The sequence below is a fragment of the Xyrauchen texanus genome, chromosome 18 (genome assembly GCF_025860055.1).
Source record: "Xyrauchen texanus isolate HMW12.3.18 chromosome 18, RBS_HiC_50CHRs, whole genome shotgun sequence".
Lineage (NCBI taxonomy): Eukaryota > Metazoa > Chordata > Actinopteri > Cypriniformes > Catostomidae > Xyrauchen > Xyrauchen texanus.
Genome location: NC_068293.1, coordinates 23,119,786 through 23,133,325, shown reverse-complemented (window position 1 = coordinate 23,133,325; position 13,540 = coordinate 23,119,786). Strand labels below are relative to the sequence as shown.

General features: G+C 37.1%; 1 protein-coding gene across 6 annotated transcripts in view; it reads right to left on the bottom strand.

The window, feature by feature from the left end:
- LOC127659105 (leucine-rich repeat and calponin homology domain-containing protein 1-like) overlaps window positions 1-13,540 on the bottom strand; it is an 80,001-nt gene that overhangs the window by 45,604 nt on the left and 20,857 nt on the right. For all 6 annotated transcript variants that reach the window (XM_052148750.1, XM_052148752.1, XM_052148754.1 and 3 more), the window contains exons 2-5: window positions 9,348-9,492; window positions 6,547-6,673; window positions 4,548-4,653; window positions 390-526 (exon numbers count right to left, since the gene is read on the bottom strand). In XM_052148750.1, coding sequence (XP_052004710.1) covers window positions 390-526; window positions 4,548-4,653; window positions 6,547-6,673; window positions 9,348-9,492 — 515 coding nt within the window. The remainder of the gene's footprint in view (window positions 1-389; window positions 527-4,547; window positions 4,654-6,546; window positions 6,674-9,347; window positions 9,493-13,540) is intronic.

The following is a 13,540-nucleotide window of genomic DNA, read 5'->3' as shown; positions in this document are numbered from 1 at the left end:
GCAAGTTTTTGTTACATTTAAATGCTGTTTCAGCTAAATAAGGGCTCTTTAAGTCGCTTTGGATAAAAGCGTCTGCCAAAAACATTTTTAAAAAAATACCCAAAAAGACTTGAGGCTGTAATCGCTGCCAAAGGTGCTTCAACTAAGTACTGGGTTAAGAGTCTAAATACATAAACATAATTAAAATGATTTATGCATAAGGCTGCAACATAACAAAATGTGAAAAAAGAAGGGGTCTGAATACTTTATGAATACACTGTATACATATAGTAAATACTGCAATAAGTTTTCTTTTAGGAACAGTAATGATAATAAGCTTTACATAAAACAGCAAAAGAAAAGTCCATAGTGTGTCTGCATTTAGATAGATAAGTAAACGTGTGTGTTACCTGTGCAGGTGGACTCTGAAGGGGATTGTTTTCTAGTTGTAGTGATTGGAGGTGGGTCATTTTTCGATAGCAGACAGGGATAGTGGAAACCTTATTACAGGAGAAGTCAAACTTGACCAGAGGTAGATCTGCCAAATCTAAAACACACACAAATACACACAATTACTAAAGCACACTAAAGGTAAAGAACTTTGAAAGAACTTTTTGCCCACAAAATGCAGCTACCTGGCAGAATTGCCCGAGACTCCCGTCCAAGGCCTGTAAGTCTACGTTGTCGATAACACCTAAGGCTTACATTGCCACTTGACGGGCCACCTTCGCCCTGCATGCCATGGCCCTCCTGCAAGTCCACCAAGCCAAGGCATTGAGAGAGCTACATGAGGGTAGTCCTGACCTGAGAGTGATGCAGGAGCTGCGCTCAGCGACCAACCTCGCCCTACGGGCGTTAGGAGCACAACCTGTGGCTTAACCTAGTTGAGATGAAGGATGCCAACAAGGTCTGCTTCCTTGACGCCCTCATCTCCTAGGCTGGCCTGTTCAGCAACACTGCCTAGGACTTTGCTCTCGACTTTTCTCGATGGTCAAGAAGCAGACGGAGGCTATCCAGCATATTCTGCTCTGGCATGGTTCAAACCACTTTTGGTCCCGCACACTGTCTGCTCGTCGCCGAGGGCATCCTCCTGTGGCAGCAACACCAGCTCCACCGCACCAGCTCCACCGCAGCCAGATCCACCAGATCCCCACAGGAAGTTGACGCCCCACCGTCCCACAAACTGGTGCCAAGAACCCCAGGAAGGCTTCAAAGAGCCCCTGAGACGGGCGACCCAGGGACGAGGAGACCCGCTGTAAGTTTGGAGGTGGTGCACCGACCACTCCATCCCCCGTTGGAGGGCTGGGAGGAGAATCTTTTGTTTCCTTTTGTGTTAATTTTGCCGCATGCCCAAGAGCTGTGGTACCCTCACTTTAAAAAAAAGAGCGGTTTCCTCACTCCCTGGGTCACACTCTTGGTGTTTACGGCCGAACATTTGCGGCCGGGATGCTACGAATACGGTTTCCCTGCAATCCTGCACCCAGCTGCGGTACATATACAAATACACTCAGGTGGTTGTGATGAACCACAAGGACACGCAGCCTCCTCCTCCGTTGCTGACCGGTCCTATGGTGGGCATGTAGAGCAAGGTAATTGCTTTAGCGGTTCTTTCAGCACAGCCACAGGCTCGGGACACCGGGCTCCTCAACGTGGCAATTCCTGCTCCACCCCACCACGAGGCCACGTCTGCAGGTACATCAAATGCGACTGTCCCCTTGGTGCCCCTTGCTCGGAGGTTGGAGGCGTGGCTAGCACTCTCCAACACGTTGCGTTGGCTGACCAGGACGATCTGACTCGGCTACGCGAAGTGTCCTCACAATCAGTGTTGGGTAACGTTATTTGCTCGGAGCATTGATCCAGAGTCAGCTATTTTCATTCCATTCTCCCAGTTACAGGGAGCTCTAACAAAGAGCAGTTCAGCTGCATAAGTCAGTTTGTGAATTTTAGTGAGTATTTCACCCTGTGTATCATGCCATGGCCAGTGGAAGACTAGTTTTATAATCCCTCAGCCTAAACCCGTTTACTGATTTTTTTTAATACAGTGTATTAACACATGAATCATCTGCGTTTCACACAATGTTGACCTAATATTACTCTAGAACACGAAATGCACATGCATGTAAGCGAGTTGATTGACAGGCAATGTCTGTCTAAAGGTGATTGGCTATTTTACCTGCAAGGCAGGACTTCATTTCTACATCTGTTGGGTGCTAGAGCCTCTTAGTTGGGCGTTCTAATTTCTCCCATTCATTTAAATAGAAGTGACTAGTCTCTAATAAATAGTCTCTGGACAAATATTATGGTCTAAATTAAAAAAATATTGCGTTTACTCGTTACTTGAAAAAGTAATCTGATTCCATAACATTACTTTTATCGTGTTACCCCAACACTGCTCACAATTGAGACGGCCTAAGACAATGCTTGATGATGTGGCAGCTGAAATATTCAGCCTAATGAGGCTGCAGCCTTCCAATTGAGATGCAGCCAAAGTCAGATAATAATTTAGTCTTTGGATAAAATTTCCTCTCTTCGCTTCAACATCCTAGTATTTGTAGCCTGCACAAAACATTTCACAGCAACAATATCAAACCTAACTTATAGGAACACTGACCTTCCCAAGGGTAACTTAACCCTTTGGGGTTGACAAACGCGCCGGCACGTCCAGTTGTTTTTTAGTCATTACAGCGGAAACAACATAAAATACTCCGTAATTTTGGGGCATACAGATAAGTGTAAGACATCATTAGAGACTATAAAGGGTCTACTTTTATTTGTGTACACTCACAATAACAACAAAACCTTGTGCTTTTGTAAAACAAAGAAAATAAAAATGGTGCGCTTTTATCTGTCTCTGTTTTCGTGAACATATTTCTGAAACACGAAAATGTATAGTCAGATTACTTATTTACTTTTAACTTAAAACTTGATTTTGATAATTAAGTCTCCTTATATTCATTCTCTTTCTGTCACATTCCTCCTCTTTCTGTCACATTCCTCATTGATAGGCCCAGGGGAGGGGTCTTTGTCTCCTCAGGTGTGAATTACATCAATATTCATGATAATTCACGCCTCCTCACATATGACCTTTCTAACACTAAAACTGTCTTAAAAAATTTAAATTACAAATGTTTTTGTATAAATGAGTGATCAGGATGGTTTTCACATCATTTTGTAGCAAAAACTCTAGGCTACAAGATCCAGTTTTCAAAAGTCTTGTGGACAAATGTTTAGTATGTGTTATATTGCCTTATTTCAATGACTTAACATTTTTGTTTATTCAAAAACCACACATAAACGTTATTTTCTCAAAAATACAAATATGTACACACATGTTGCTCACATATTATTGTAGCCCAGTTTGTACTGAATACAGTGTTACCAGACTTTAGCCATTATTATGTTTTTAAGCAACTGAAAAAAGCACAAATGTCAAGGCACGTCAAAACTTCTCCAGGGCCCAAAACACCCTCAGACCCCAGAGGGTTAAAATAACACACTGTCATTTAACATAAAACTGTACATATAACACTAAACAGAACTTGAAACAGAATTATAATCCAAAAAACGTATAAATGATAATTAACAGCATCTGCAAATAGTCCCCAAACCTTGCACAGACTTACCTCATAAAAGTATAAAAATTAAACAGCCAATGGCAATTCCCCAAGCTTAATCATCAGCAGTCATAACCTTACGTAACTCGTGATTCCTGTGCGCACTGCAGTCTCAAGTACTAGTAGCAGCATGGACATAAAAAAAGTGGTCTAAAGAGTCATAATCAACTTTGACCAACATCAACAAAGTGTGAATCAGAGTGGAGAGTGAGGAAGAAGGAGGAGGGAATGGACCTAATGAGACACAGGTATTGGATTTGTCATTGACCGAGCAGCAGGTGCATGTTATTGAGAATTCTAACAAAAGTGGTGTTGTAAGTGGTGTTGGAATTGAAGACCTTCCGATGTGGCGATGCATTTTTACTAACTGTATAGGCTTATTTGTTCCATAAATGATGGACTATTTTGTTTTTAATGGTGTTTTGGTTATGAGATGTTTACTATATTACAGTATAACTACTGACTGGGTTGTTGGGTCTGGGTCTGGGTCTGCCCCCGCCCCCCCCAGGTCTAGATTCCCCCCCCATGAAAACATAATGCCAACCCAAACTATATTCTGGCAACAGCCCTGAAACACAAACACACACACCCATGCACACACATCTTGTGCGGCTATATTATGAGGACTCTCCATAGACATAACGTTTTTTATCCTGTACGAACTATATATTCTATCCCCTAACCCTACCCCTAATCCTACCCCTCACAAAAAACATTCAGCAGTTTTACATAAAAAAAAAGTTTATTATGTTCTATAAGCGATTTGAATTATGGAGGCACTAGAAATGTCCTCATAAACCAGATGTATAGCATAATACCGTTGTAATGACCAGTTTGCAACCTAAAAAATGTCCTTGTAAATCGCACACACACACACACACACACACACACACACACACACACATGCACATACATAACCTATAGTGCTTACATACCCACTGACTGTATACTCACCATCTGGTAGGACACAGAGAAGGTTTCGGTGCACATCGACTTCTCTCAAGGCTTTGAGTCGACCAATGTGACGTGGAAGAGCTGTGATTTCATTACAGCTAACATCCTGATGAGCAAAAGTTAGAGTTTCTCTTATTCTCAATCTCAAACACAAGATTCTTCACAAACCTTTCAATACATTATTTTAAGTGCTTATAGGACTATATTTAGCTTTATATGAATGAGGGACCATTCCTATTAATGTGGATTCATTAATTAATTAATAATTACTGTACAGTGTTCTGCTTGTGAGAGAGGGAGAGACAGAGAGAGAGAGAGAGAGAGAGAGAGCATTTGGCCAAACAGTGTGAGTGTGTATGTGCATATATTTACATTCTACAGTGTTGTTATTGATTAAATAGTGTCTCACATTTAAACTTCAGTAGCAAAAAATGGCATTGGTAAGTTTGATTCATTTTCGTGAATCAGCTCAAACTGTCCTTTGCATTTATTCAATTAACCCTTTCATCCGTGATGGTTAATAACTAGGCCAAAGTAACATCTGCCCTTGTTTACATAGTAGACTCAGAGTCTTTTCAAGCACATAATACGTTTATTTTATTAACAAACAGCCAAATTGTTACCAAAGTACCACAATAACAGTTCACAGCTTGTATATTAAGAAGTCATTTTCACATATTTAACTTCAAATATATAAATCAAATAAACTATTTATTTAGGAATAAACTATGATTTACTTTTAAGGCTTTAAAAACTTATGAATGACATAAAAAATGTTTTAAACATTTGAACAATCAAAATATTTCTAAATACTTTTCTCTTTTTGTCAATTTTAGTTTTGGTCAATTTTACATTTACACTTGTTTTTTTACACTCTGATTTTTAAATAAAAAATCTAATATAGGCTATATCTTATTATAATTATATTATATTTTTATTATATATTTATTAAAAAATGTATTTCCTATTTTCTTTACTTCCACACGCTACTTTAATGCTCTGATTAAACCCACAAGCCCTTATATGTCATGGAGCAAAACCTTTGAGATTTTGTTTCATCACTTTATCACTGCATGTCATTAACACTGCATGTATGAGAACCAGGGACATTTGCCATTACACAAACGTTTAAGTGAAACTGGAGCACTTTGCGTTCACTATCAAAGTTTATACTTTTTTATATTTTGTTTATATTTTCACGGGAGTTTGGCCTGAGATGTCAAACAGTGCATAGGAAAACCGGACTGCTGATATTATTTGTTCATTTATTTTTTTATAATAATATGTATACAAATTAAATACAGCACAGCAGACTTAGCCCATTTGTTCATGTTTACTACAGTATTTAATTTTTTTGAAATGACAAGAAATCTAAATTCAAATAAAAAATTATTCTCATCCACACTCTGCCCCTCTCTACTGGCTGTGCAGTGTCACGTGTGGAAATAACTCACTCTATGGGGCAATGCAGGGGAATTTAGACCCTACTCATGAAAAGGTTAAAACTGTGATTCACCCATCACAAAAATATTCAAAGATGTACCATATCTCATGTATTAAATGTGAAACCATGAAACCGATTAAATACATATTTTTCTTCCTAAAGTTCATGCATATTAATTCTGCCTTGCGCGTTTTAAACTATAGTAGATGTTTATTTTTATTCTTGCATGGCAGAGAGAAAAACTGAGAGTAAAAGAAAACTTTTGAAAAGCAGTGCATTCAGTATAAACAGATATGAGCCAAGTCAAGCAAGAGTAAGTCAACATTTTAGCAGATGTAAATATAACATATCAAACATATGCAGACAATGGCGTAGATTTGGCTTGAACATTGGGGGGTTGTAGCATGAAGCATTTACCATTGATCATGGTATAAATATTGGGGGGGTTGTACTTGCTTGTTTTGCTTATTGGGGGTGTCACCTCCCCCCATCCCCCCTGGAATCTAAGCCCTTGTATGCAGATATCAGAGTTAAAGCATACACACTCACACTTACCAGTTCCATGAGATTGGTGAGCAGGCCAATGCTTTCTGGAAGTGCATTGAGTTTGTTATTGCTGGCAATGAGCACTCGCAATGGTAGACCACACACACACGCTGGCAGCACTGACAACTGGTTCCGACTACAGAATAACAATGTTCAATCAAAACATGTTAGAACTTTTTTCTAAATGATACTAAAAGCAGACATGTATATGTGGAATACTTGCTTCTGATTGATCAATCATATCATTTAAGTGGTCAAATATTTGTGGCTAAAGGCTGCTAATGTGCACTGAAAAAATATTTTGTGGGGAAGTAAATATAGCAAAAAAAGTACTTTCTACACTGAATAAATTAGTTTAACTTGAAAATATAAAGTAAGTTCTACATTCAAACATGTAAAAATGTACATTTATTTTCTTTAATAATAAGTAAATAATATGTTTTAATTGTTTGTTATCTTTATAATGTGTCATCATCATCATCATCATCATCAATGTGTATCAATACTAAAGTAGAAAACCTTGTTATTTTTATTTGCTAATTTGAGTAAATGTAACTGGTTAATAAAATGGGCTTGAATAACAAATTAATATCTTTGTTAATGCAAGGTGATTTTGTTACTTAGCATCCATTAAGCTTCCCTGTGGGAGACTTCTTTATGCCATGTGGTACATGATTTAATATGTTTTGTAAGGAATGTTCAACATGTGACATGTTCTAATAATATGTCCATGTAAATTTTATTACATGTCTATCATTTTGTAAGAAAAAAAAATACTATATTTACAAAGTTTTTTACATTAAATTTACTCACTGACTTAAATCAATATTATGTCATGAAATTAAGTATATTTTACTTAATTTTATACCATTAAGATTTACTCTAACTAGTAATTATTTCAGTAATTGATGGTTGTCTCAGGCACCGATTTCCTACATGGCTGTGACTTCCTTTCTCTCTCACCGCGTGCAACTTCTTCTCACAAAATAAAATGGTTTAAACTCAAATGAATATGGCATGTCCATTTATTTATTTAGTTGGTAAGTATCCGTGTAATAAGTAGGATAATGTACAGTCATAATGTCATTATTTCAGAATAAACCACTTTGGGTGTTTACACTTAGAGTATAGTAAATGTATGGGTGAAATTATTTGAATTAAGTCACTACATAACTGTTGTAGAGTGTTACAGAGAGGAAGAGAGGCTTATGCATATTATTATCTCATACAACACTAACATCCAAAATAAACGATTAATAATCTGTTTTCTTTGGGCATGTGTGTCCTAGTTGTCTTGTAACACTTCATCAATTTTGAGTGAACATAACTGTAGAAAGGCAGCATTTAACAGGAAAAAGAGAAACTTCAGGAAATTGTAAATGTGTTCATGAAAAGTATTAGATGAACTGTGGAATTTTCCTGTTATGGCTAGAAGAAGACAGACAAATATAAAATTGTGACTGTGTGTGTGTTGAAGGATATATTGTAGTGATAAATCAAAGTGTTTGTATGTCCCAGTGTTTCTCTTGCAATTTTGTCTCTTCTATATTTTTATCTTTCGTCCATTTTTCATGTTCTCACTCTTTGCTTTTTTGCTTGATTTTTCAAGTCCATTTTTTTTTTCTCTTTTCTCAAACCATGAGAGCTTAGTGTTTCATTAACTATTTACGAAACAAATTCCAGTGCTAATTAATACAGTGAGAATATCAGGCTTTCTGCTGGAGAGAGAGGGAAAGAGAGAGAACATTAGGCCTAACAGTGTGTGTGTGTGTGTGTGTGTGTGTGTGTGTGTGTGTGTGTGTGTGTGTGTGTGTGCTGTATGTGTGTGTGTGTGTGTGTGTGTGTGTGTGTATACACACACACACACACTCACATCATTTTGTTTTGGTGGACTTGACTGATATTTGTTTTGTGACGTGATCTACTGTATGATACTAATGTATGGCTATGTATCTAAAAAGCATTCATGTAACAATAACATTACTATTAATAACGTGTATGAGGTGAGTTAAAGGTATATTTCAAAACCACAAACATTAAACCAAAGACTACATGAACCCAAATCATGAAACTGAAAACATATACTTGTTATACATTGTTGATACATTACCTTATTATTGTAGCGCTGCTGCGTACCCAGAATGATTTATGGTGTCAATAAATAAAACCTGATGTTACAATATATTGCATGTTTAATTAAGCAAGGAATATTCAGCTATCACCTTGGAAATTAATATGGTTACACATTATCGGACACAGTGTGCTCTGGTTGTAAACTGCACATTTTGTGGTGATCCAGATATTTTGTGCATACAGAACATTGGCACACTGCAGAAGTATTATGAGCAGTATTGTATGCTTGCACACCATGCTAGGCATACTCAAACTTTATCACATTTTCTCGATGCAATATTAAAGGCACAGTTCACCAAAAAATGAAAACAAGTTTCTTTCTACATCAAAACAGAAATGAAGATTTTTAGGATTTCATTTCAGGCCTCCTCCTTCAAACAATGCAAGTGAATGATGGTGCAAAATGCATATTTAGAGTGCATCAAAATAATCCACAAGACTCTACAAATGATTCTTTTTAGAAACAAAACAATACTTATATAATTTTAACTACAAATGTTTGCTTCCATACATCTCTGTGACGCATGCTTAAGAGAGGGATGACATAAGCTCGTTGGTAAGGTCACGGGTCATGTGGAGGAGGAGGCAGGAAGTGCGTTATTGTTTACAAGAGGAGCAGTGCTCCTTGTTAAGAGACAGAACACTTCATTCTACACTTTGTGTGTGTGCATTATTACCTGATGTTTAAGCAGGTAAGGGACTGTAGACTGATGATGGTATCTGGGATGCTTTTGATGCAGTTGTGATAGAGGTTCAGCGTTTCCAGGGAGACCAGTTGGCACACCTCTGATGGGATGTCAATCAGTCGATTCTTCGACAGGTCTAACAGAGAAATACAGTTCAGTTCACGCACCAGTGCTCCAAAATCAACAGATCAGTTTCTATGCAAATAGCACAACTTCACATTCCATATAATGCTTCGTCTGTTATTGCAGTTCCTCTACCTATACACAAGATGGAGCTTTCAGAACTATAGGTATCATTGTACAGGAGCATATTAGCAAAAGCAAGTGTGTGTGTGTGTGTGGGGGGGGGGGCAGGTTTAAGTGGTTTACGACGACTTTTTTTTAGGTTAAAAACTATTAATTATAAGAGTACTATGCTATAATTGTGGTTTGTGAGGACATTATTGGTGTCCCCATAATTCAAATTGCTTAAAAAACAGACTAAACTATGTTTTATTGAAAATGTCAAAATGCAGAAAGATTTTTGTGAGGGTTAGGTTTAGGGGACAGAATCTATATTTTGTACAGTATAAAATAATTATGTCTACAGAGAGTCCTCATAATAGCTGCACCAACGTGTGTGTGTGTGTGTGTGTGTGTGTGTGTGTGTGTGTGTGTGTGTGTGTAGGAGGGGATCCCAAGTTTAAGTACTCTTCCTGAACACACACACAAACACATATTCTCTCTCTCCGTTCAAAAGCCATAATAGGCAGTGCCAGAGCGAAGTTAGCAATTCACATGCTTAAAGATGTGAAGTCATTGATGAAAAATGAAAGAGAAGTCATTGTTTAAAAGATGACATATGACAAGTGTGTGTAATGAGCACACTAGTTTGGATCTGACAAAACCTCCATTCTGGGAAGTCCTCAAGTGGAAAATTCAATACAAAATAAAAGAAATATTTTGGTGGTAGGGTAAGTCTAGGAATTATAATTAGATTTAAATAAAACAACAGAAGACATCTAAGGTACTTCCCTGTTTATATGTAATCATTGTGTTTGTGTGTGAGGGTTTAACAACAAGATGATTGTATTATGTGATCTTTATTTTGCAAATGATTCAGGAAGATTCAATGAAGCTGAGTACCATGTGCATGAGCATGTGTTTGTGACATATCTTGCTACTTAGTCCCGGTATGCACATTTATCTGCATTTAATGTTACTACAAATGACAACTCTAGCAGCGACATATGGACTGTTGTCACTACGCATTAGTGTTTCCATGGAAACATAATCACAACCCTATGAGAGCTAATAGGAAAGGACAATCCATGAGATGTTCACACGCAGTATTACTTTATGCATTAAAACAGGCCTGTCATTAACAATAAGTGACCTTCAGCATACATATAGCCAAACACATTTGACAGACACAAACACACTATCCCAATTTACTACACAAGGTGCTACAAACACGAACCCAAACATGAACTTAACAGGTTTAAAAAACACAATACTAACTGCCTTTGTATCTCATCTCATCACATCTAATACTGATTGTAAGTTCACAACTAATAGAATTTATTTATTTATATAGATTCAACATGATGCAAAGCAGTGCAGGAAACATGGACACACATACATATGAAGAATGTATGTAAAATGTGTTTACCATTTACAGCACATGGACAAATGCACAGATTCATACCCAGAAAGAGAGAGAGACATCAGACAGAACACAGAGCAGAAAACAATATACCCACATGATGGGCAACAGGATTTTGCCTGCAGAAAGATTTGTTTTTCACATGCATTCCCACAGTCAAAACCTCTCCACAAACTCCTGGTGACACTGTTTCTCCCTTCTGTCTCAACTGGGAGAAAAAAGTAGTTCTGATCACAGTGCCAGTAATACAACAGCAGTGTTTCCCACAGGATTTTGTGAGACTGGTGGGTGGACCTTGGACACTCTAGGGACTCTCCCCTTAAGAAAGTTTTGTACATTTAAAGTAAAATGCATCAATCTGGTGCAATTTGAAAACAAAATTAAGAGGCTAGATCTATGAAGAAATTTGTGCTATTGTAAACAATTTTGTGCTAATAATAATTTAATCATAAACACACTGGTTTTATAGATATGAATGGTGATGACACAGCAAAAAAGTCACACCCACAAAGCATAAACGAGACAGAGTTTGACAAATGGTCAAAACTTAAAATCAACTAGAGCATACATTTGAGCCAGGGCTCGACATAAAGCACTGTCATGTGCTTGTCCACCGAACAAGTAAATTGGTCATTCACATTCATTCAGAGTAAAAAAGTTACTAAATGACATTTAAAGTTACATGTTGAAGTAACATGTCAAAGTTTATGTTATATATTTTTAAAAAATTATGACTGATGCCCAACGTAATAGTGTACCTATGCACTCAACTCAATTCTCTGTGACAGAAATGTAAACTGCACTTAGTAGGGGAGGCCGCTATTGTCACATATGGTAGTCAAATACAGAAAAGCTTCCATCGACACCATTAACAGCAGAGATGCTCATAATTCTATGGAATGAGATCTACTTTTTCATCATTATAATGTTTACAATAATGTTTCTTAACATCCTTTCTGTTCATTTACACAAAAGTAAAAAGAAATATTAATTTCAATCTCACACAGCATGTATGTGCTAAAGAAACCGAGAGATGCTTGTTGATGTTCGCTGAACTGGAGCACTGTGAAATGCACATTGAAACTCTTAGGGTGGGTGGCACCCACATTACCATTCAAAAACCTGGTGGAGAAAACAGAGAGCTGTTTCGCAACAGGAAAGACTACTGCTCTATCAATGTACAAATGTAATGTGATGAGAAAGCCCAAATTACCAACATTGTAGCTCGATGGCCAGGATCAACACATGACAGCAGGATCTTTAACAACAGCTGCCTGTGTGCTTTTCTTGAAATCCGTGCATTTCAGCACTGCCTGGTAGATGGTAATGTATATTCTTGTCATGCCTACCTGATGATCCCCCCTCTTGAACCCAATAACACCAACTGAGAAACGGTACAAAACCTGTCACATTGCAGCAAGAGTTCTTGTGGAGAGTGTGCATTGTTTGGAAAAAAAGATTTCCTTGCATGCAGAATGTGCTTCGAACAAAGCTTGAGACAACATTGACAGTCATTGTTGCTGTATCAGTATTATGTAATTTTGGAAAATCTTGGAGATAAGCTACCACAAGAGTCTGAAGAAGATCACCCAAAAGAGGATGAACAAAAGTGTTGTGCTGCCATTGCAAATGGAAATGCTCTCTGGAGAACTCTAGTCGAGAATCATTTTACTGCGTAATTTATGTGTGTAATGTGACACGAATTGCTGAACATTCGGCAGCACATACCAGACAATCTTTTCCCGGTTTTTGACTATTTGGACATTTGAGGGCCATTTTAGTCAGAGGTGCGGCTGTGTTATATATACATACATATATATATATATAGAGAGAGAGAGTCAAATTTTACTATTCAAATCTGAGATTAATCACTATTAACTATGAAAAATTATTAATCGTGCTAAAAACTTTTCATCTACTAACAGCCCTAATATATAGTATATATATTTGTGGTCAACCTAAATGTTTTTTTTTTTTTATGCATTTTTTTAAAACAACTTAATAAAGTAAATAACAAACATAAAATTGCAAAAAAGAAAAATATCTTTTTTAGCACTATATTTACTCAATTTTAGACACGACTAATAAATAATATTGTATTTTACATGGTAGATTGCAGTTTCTTCAGATTTCTGTTTAGTCATAAAATTTTTGTTATTTATTTGCACATAAAGAAATTGGTAATATATTAGGAAGAAGGTATAAAATATCAGTATACACAGTAGTCCAGCAACCATGGATGGCATGTGTGCATTAATCAATCATACAATCGCATTTACTCAAGAAAAACGTAATCAAACCAATTGTACATACAGTGCATAGTGAATAAGACATTAACTTATAGAGCACAGGACGCACTTTTAACTTGGGCAGCAACCAAAAATGTAAGCAGGTGACTTGCTATCTTGCTGCCTAATCAGTTAATGGCTTAACTGACAACTGTTTTTAATAAATAGAACTCTTAAGGAAACTGGTCTCAGAACAGTTTGAAAAGCATTCTATTTTCATCCTACCTCCGTATACACCTTGAAGTTGCGGG